Source organism: Gekko japonicus, unplaced genomic scaffold (assembly GCF_001447785.1).
Source record: "Gekko japonicus isolate JY-2015 unplaced genomic scaffold, Gekko_japonicus_V1.1 scaffold328, whole genome shotgun sequence".
NCBI classification, from domain to species: domain Eukaryota; kingdom Metazoa; phylum Chordata; class Lepidosauria; order Squamata; family Gekkonidae; genus Gekko; species Gekko japonicus.
The window spans coordinates 590,263-597,734 of NW_015170285.1; the positions used below are offsets into that span (position 1 = coordinate 590,263).

Consider the following 7,472-nt stretch of genomic DNA (forward strand, 5'->3'; position numbering starts at 1 on the left):
GCAGATCTGTCCTCGCAGAGGAGGGAGAGCTTGTACCTGAATAAAACTTGGTCTTAAAGGTGCCACTGGACTGTTTTGGACCCGGGGGAGCTCTGCAACCTGGCTGCTTCTTGCTCTGACTAAGGGCTGCTGGGAGCAGGGGGTGGGGCTTGTTGCATGTGCCCGCCCCCTGGGCTCTTTACTGCCAGAGCTCCGCTCCTGTGCACTCCTGCAGGAAATGACCCCGGCTACCCTGTTTCTAATCATTATATCTTGGCAAATGCTCCCTGATTCATCTCTCCAGTGATCTATGAATATTGCAACGGAAACATATAGCACTTCATGCTCTGTTGATGTGGGAAATTAGTTACGTCTCTTGGGCCTCACGGCTGCCCTGCACAAACCACTCCCATCCAGCAGCATGTTGCAGTCAATCAACAGGGTGGTGGGACAGTGATCATTTAGAGAAGCTCATAAGGATGCTGTAATTAGGGAAGCCATGATAAGTCCCTCCAGAAAGCCCCGTGGTTTCCCATAACTAGTGGTTAGTGACTCTCACTCTGCTCAAGTCATATTTTACTTTTGGGCTGCTAATTGCGAGCTTCCCCCCTGAACTATTAAAAAAAAAGCGCCTTCCCCCCAGGGTATTAAATTGGCTCAGAGTATTTTGGGTTTTTTTGGTTTTGCACATTCTTGCAACGCCACTGGGGAGTTGTAGTGCAGTGCAGCAGTGGGCGGACAAGCAGCATCTATATATCTAATAGCCAAGTTGCCCCCTCCATGCGGATATCTAAATCCGCACATCGGGGGCCCTTGGGGGGGCAGAGAGATTTTCCTGCACACTTGGAGCAGTCCCCAGGTGTGCAGAAAAATCTAAAAAGTTGAAAAAACATACGGGGGATATTTAAATCCCCCCAAAAGTAAAAGAGCGTTCCCTGTATATGCGCAGAGAACGCTCTGGGAACTCTGCGGCGGACCCGGCAGCTGGGAGGTGCTCAGGCCTCACCGCCAGTGCCCGGGGGGAGGAGAAGGCTTACCTGCGGAGCTGCTTCTGCAGGCCGGGAGCCTTTAGGAATACTCCCCCTCCGTGAGTATCGTGGGTCCCGCTTCTTGTAATTGCCTAAGTTACAGGTGTGATGTTTCATATCACTGGCTTGCAGATGGAGTTGGGACCACGGTTCTGTAAACTGCATGGCCATTAAAAAAGAAACAAACAAACCCAAGTTTTAACCATCAAGAAGGAAGGAGTTTTTTCTACCCCCCTCTACATTCGTAATATTTTTTTGTCATCTATCTTAGAAATCAGCAGGTGTTCTACATTTATTTTTGTAGTTTTCCTTAAGAGGCAGGTTTCTTTTTCATGCACGCATCTCTTTCCCCACATTTTGCTTTTCTCCCTTTTTCATCAGCTGCAGTTCCCCTTTTATTCCTGATGATGGAGCACTTTAACAGTTAATGACTTCAGGTAGCTCTCCGCGGATTGTGTAGATCAATTTTTTTTTTCTTTCTCCTCTAGGCTATAGAGAGGTTCTTCTTGGTTTTCGCTAAGGACGTGTTATGCACCAACTCTGGTAAATAGATCCTAACATCATTGAAAAATGGCTTTGGGGAGAGGTGCTCTTGAATGGGGAAGCTGCGTATGTGTGTGCATTCTTAACCTTTTGCCAGGCAAGGGGCAGCTGCCAGGATGGGCGATCTGCCACAGAGACCTGGCACCAGTGTTCCCTCTAAACTGAGTTAGTGTGAGCTAGCTCACAGTTTTTTTAGCCTCCAGCTCACAGATTTTTGTCTCGGCTCAGGACGGATGGGTCCAGAGCAAACTAATTTATGCAGTGGCCAAATCGCTCACTCACAACTTTAATGTCAGTAGCTCACAAAGCATAATTTTTGCTCACAAGTCTCCATGGCTTAGAGGGAGCATTGCCTGGCACTAGGCAAGGAATTAAGTACGCCTCCCCTTTTGCTTCTCCAATCAAAAGTGATTCCCCCCTCCCAAAGCTCGTTTCTTTTTCAAAAGAAGGAAAGAAAGAATGCACAATGCTGGGGACTGCTATACATGTGTGACATTACTGGCTATCTTCAAGCAGCAGCTGGGCATACAGTTGTCAGGGATGTTCTAGGCTGATCTTGCACTGTGCAGGGGGTTGGACTAGATGGCCTCTGTGGCCCCTTCCAGCACTTACGGTTCTATGATTATTTCCTACCTCTAAGGGCAGATCTAAGACAGCGGCCTACCTGCATTTCAGGATCAGGTTGTTGCTGAATCCCTCACAAAGGTGGTGGAGGGAACATTCAAAGCACAGCATGGTTGGGTGGGAAGGAGGGATTGGATCTGTTCCCCTAAGGGTGCCAACTCCAGGTTGTGAAATTCCTGGAGATCTGAGGAGGTGGAGCTTGTAGAGGGTGTAGGGGGAGTTGCCTCAGTGGCAGATAATGCCATAAAGTCCACCTTCTAAGGTTGCCATTTTCTCTAGGGTATCTGATCTCCAGCTTCCACCTGGAAGCTGGCAACTCTACACTCTCCTCCCCCCACTTCTTTTTAAAGCTGTATTTTCCCCAGGGTGTTTCAGTGACCAGAATTAACTATTCCAGGACAATTTGGAGGGGGGAGCAATTTTGAGGGAAGGGTGCAGCAGAGGTCGATTCGGGGGGAATCGCGGGGGATCGCAGTTCCCCCGGGTGAGGTGCGGGGAGGCAGGGCACACGACGAAGCCCCGCCCCCCGCTTCCGGTTGCCCCGCTTCCGGCCCTCATTCAGCCAGGAGGAGGCAGGAGAAGAGGGAAGGTAAGTTGCTTCCTCCCCACCTCTCCCCACCCCTGCCTGCTTGGGGCCAGGGAGGGCCTTGGCGGGGCTTCCTCGCACTCCCGCCGGCCTTGCAGATCCACCGCCAGGCCTTATGACACACTTCCGGTGATGTCAGGGGGTGTGGCATATGCTAATGAGTTATGCTAATGAGTTCCCCTAGCTCTTTTTCTACGAAACGACCCCTGGGGTGCAGTACCCCTATCCCATGAAAAATTATAGCTCTCCCCACCACCCCCGCCAGTTGTGTCAGGATTTGCCATGAACCAGGTTGGATCATGCCACATTATGACTAGCTTTGAAGACCCAGAAGACCCTGCTCTTGTGAGGAGCTGAATGTGAACTAGAGAGGGAGGGAGTATGGGGTCTTCCTTCAGGTAAAACCCCTTGAAGGGTTCCAGTTATACAAGGAGAATGGAAGAGAAATAAAGGAGGACAACAGCTCTTCTGCATTCTAGAAAACACAGTTTGTCTTTGCAAGGGACAGAAAGAGCTGAAGTCCCCTCATTTAACACCCCTATTAAAGGTGCATCCTGACCTCATCAGATCTCACAAACTAAGCAGGGGCTGGCCATGTTTAGTACTTGGGATGGAAGACCACCAAGGAAGTCCAGGGTTGCAGGCCATGGCAAACCACCTGTGGATATCTCTTGCCGTGAAGACCCTGCAGGAGTCACTGTAACTTGGCTGTGACAATGGCATTTTCCACCACCCACCATTAAAGATATAGGAGTCCGTGCATCTGCTCACCTTGTGCTGTAAGCTATGCCAACCTTTCTTCTCGGATGAGAGGAGCCAGTACTTACGGACACAGGGAACTGACGGCCAAACTGTTTTAGGGTGGAGCCAACTACCCTCCAAGGAGCATTTGGTGTGGTGGTTAGGAGTGCAGACTCTACTCTGGGAGAACCGGGTTTGATTCCCCACGTCTCCACATGCAGCTGCTGGTGTGACCTGGGGTCAGTCATAAGTTCTTTCAGAGCTGTTCTTTCAAGGGCAGTTCTCGAGAGAGCTCTCTCAGCCCCACCTACCTCACAGGGTGTCTGTTGTGGGACGGGGAAGGGAAAGGTTATTGTAAACCACTCTGAGACTCCTTTGGGTAGTGAAGGGCAGGGTATAAATCCAATCTTCTTCTCCTCTTCCTCCAACTTAAGAAGTTCTTACTCCAATAGAAGAGCCACAAGTTGGCAGAAGTCTCCTTAGGCCAAAGGAGGGCTTCAGACATTGCTCAGTAGAGTGGGAGGACATGTGTAGTGTGTTACCGCCAGTGGCCTGCCTCGTTTGGGGAAATTAGCTGTGCGGCAGGAGAGGCAAGAGAGGTACAAGGGACCGCAAACCAAGGTCTGGTATGGTAGGAAGACTCCAAATTTGAAGAATAAATTAAATTGCTTTTATTAAAGAATTTCCCTAGTTACAAGCACTCTCTAAGCATTCAAAAAGAGCAAGCAATTCAGAACTGAGAAAGCTGAAGTGATGAGAGCGAATAGAGGGGACAGTTATGGGTTAATACAATCTGTCCAGACTTGCAGGGGGCCATGAAGAAGGGATTGTGGCCCAAACAAAAGTTTGGGGGTGGACTGCCAGTTGTCATCAGGGCAGAGGTATACCCTCTGACAGCATGTGCGTGGATGGATATAGACATTAGAGAACAATGCTGACCAATGGGAGATCTTAAGAGGCTTGCCCCAGGTGATGACAAAAGATTACCTGGGCCAATTAGATGTTCCAGGGGGTGCAGTTATCAGGAGGGGCATGGCCGAGGTGTGACCAGTGAGGTCCCAGAGGGGCAGAGTCTGGGTTCACAATAGCTATGATGGGATTACTGGAGATGGCTGAATGAGTTTGAGGATCACTAATGGTTCTGCCAAGGCAGATTGAGTAGGTTCCCAAGTATAGACAAAAGGTGGGAGATGAGTCCCTGATTAGCATCAGGAAGGACCGCTAAACATTTGAATGTATGATTAATTTATCTCGGTATCTTGAGGGAAGGAGCAGGAAAGACAGTTGTGAAGACAAAGGATTTTCACATAGACGTACGTGCACACAAAAAGGGCTGGGTGAAGTTCTGGAGGCAGAAGGGCTATTCACTAGGTGGTCTTTGAATAGCCTTTAGAAATGCAGATACTTTACCTGGTGGAACTGCCATTGTTTCATAGGCATACCTTTGCTGGGTGGGGGAGAAGACTGGAGGTTTGCTCTGAGTGCTGCCTTTATGCCACCTGAAAATGGAGAGCCTTTTCAAGAGCTATGGCTTGCTCTGTGTTTCAGAACCAGGGGTGCCCTCCTTGGCCTGAGTTTGTAGGTCTCTGGTTCAGGTTAAAAAGTAGGGTGCCCCTGCTGTTGGGGCCACCCTAGAGCAATGTTCCCTCTAAGCTGTGGAGTCTTGTGAGCAAAAATTCTAGTTTGTGAGCTACCGGCATTAAAGTTGTGAGCAAGTGATTTGGCTCCTGCATAAATTTGTTTGCTCTGGAGCCATCCTTCCTGAGCTAAGGCAAAAATGTGTGAGCTGGAGCCTAAAAAACTATGAGCTAGCTCACACAGCTTAGAGGGAACACTGCCCTAGAGTAAGGTAGCCCCTCTGGACTACATAGGGCCACCCCACTGGTTTGGAAGGAACTCTGTATGTCTTGGGTGACCTTGGGCTGCCCATAGTGTCTCTCAGCCTAACCAACCTCGCAGGGTTGTTGTGAAAATAATCCTCCTATGATGTCAGTATTAATTCCCTCGTGCGGCTTAAAGCACCCGGGGTTGGGTTTCAGTTGGAGAAGCAAGTAAGATGGAACCTGCTCCCATCTTCTGTCTTATTAATTGCAAAGGCACCTGAACTAACAGTAATGTCTTGGGCATTTATTTATTTCAATATATGTTGGTAAAGGTTTGTTTTACTTTCTTATGTTATACTAGAAATAAGGCCCGTTGTGGAAATAAATACAACGAGATCTAGAAAGAGGCTCTGGGAGAGTGCTCTGACTTTGGGCAAACAGTGTCAGTCTGCTTTTAAAACATGAACCTGGGACCTGCACACCACCAGAATACAGCAGGTTCCATATGCAACTGACATTCCAACTGCCTTGCGGGGGGGGGGGGGTTTGAGTTGTGGAATGGAGTGAAGTCCAATCAGCTTCCATATGCAAAAGACCAGGTTGTCGCAGCGGTTGTGGTGTGGGCGGGACCCGGGCTTTGCCTTCTGATTGGTGGCGATATATGCTGAGGAGCAGTGCCATCAGCCATACACTAAGGGAGTGCATTTTAGAATTAGAACTTTGGCACCCACTATTCAATTATATATAAGGAGAGATAATGCGTGAACAGTACAAGCCTAAAACTGTTTTCCTGGGAGTAAGCCCCACTGAGTAGACCTGAGCAGGGTTCTGAATAGACCTGCTTCATGTGGCGCTAGAAAGAAATCGAGACATACAGGACTGTTGATGTTTAGGGGGAATTGCTGTTTTGCATTAACTGGCAACACCCACCCACCCGTACCCGTCCCATAGGCGCCCACCCCCCATCATTACCACAACATTCCTTAGGAGCTTTCTTGGGAATGTTCTCGGTGACACTCTCCACCAGTCCCCATCCTGATCCGTTTGCTTTCGAATATTATACTAGCTGTGGCTGACTTGCTCCAAGTATGTTTTCTCAGAAATAAGTCCTCATAAGTCCAGTAGGATGTGCTTTCCAAGCATGTGGTGCATAGAGAGGGATTCTTTTTTTCTTTCTTTCAAACACAGTTGTACAAAAAAGCCGCACATCCAACCTCAAGTCAGAGTGTATGAAAGTGAAAACGACTGTTTGTGCTGGCTTTGTTCCTCAAGCTCTGTTCATTCAACAGTTCCCCCCCACCCCGAACAACCCTACATTCCCTCAGTTCCCCCTTGTTTCTAACAAGCTGGTGTTAGGACCCAGCAAGAGAGGTGGTGGGAAACGTGATATAAATAGAGAACCCAAACGGGACAAAGTTTGAGAAGAAAGCATGACATCATTTTGACTTTTCTCTCCACCCAAAGAGAAGTCAGATGGAGGTGTAAACTTGAGCCAGAGCTGGGAGGGAGCCACAGTACAATTCCTAAGGAGAGAGAAGGAAAGCTGAAGAGCTCCCCCGGACCAGGGAAATCAGAGGAACGAAGAGTACAGAAAGCAACTTCTTCATCACAACTGCTGGACTGGCCTCTGGAAAAAAGAAGATGCATCTGAAAAGGAAGTTTAGCTAGGATAAGTTTGTGAATACAATCTCCTTGAGCAGGAATCTCTGCCTGTAACTCGGGATACTTTCTGGGGAATGGTTCCGTTTGCATCCAATGCGTTTTTTCTTGTTTGGGGTATCGGAATGCTTTTGCTGATGATCCAAGCGCTCTACCTTTGAAGAAGAACCAAAGGTTCCTTACTGGAAACTGGGAAGACTTTTTTCCTCTTGCAAACTGATGGCATGGGCTTCATCCGACCCTTTATTTGAACCCACCTCTTCCAAAAGGATACAAACTGACAGGGGAGACTTAAAAATTCGTGATCAGAGGTCTCGCCTGCATCCGCTTCTTTGACGTACTTTTCACCGCAAGAAAAGGGACCATGGAGAATTTGTCGCTGCTGTTGTATTTGCTGTCTTGGTTGATTTTATTTCAGGTAATGTTCTCAGCACAGCTGACTTTTGTCTCCCTGTTGCTTGGATTTTTTTTTATTTGATACTTTTGCTT

At 48.4% G+C, this 7,472-nt stretch overlaps 1 protein-coding gene across 1 annotated transcript in view; it reads left to right on the forward strand.

The window, feature by feature from the left end:
• ADGRD1 (adhesion G protein-coupled receptor D1) overlaps nt 1–7,472 on the forward strand; it is a 183,192-nt gene that overhangs the window by 10,849 nt on the left and 164,871 nt on the right. The window contains exon 3 of the mRNA XM_015417864.1: nt 1,496–1,550. Coding sequence (XP_015273350.1) covers nt 1,496–1,550 — 55 coding nt within the window. The remainder of the gene's footprint in view (nt 1–1,495; nt 1,551–7,472) is intronic.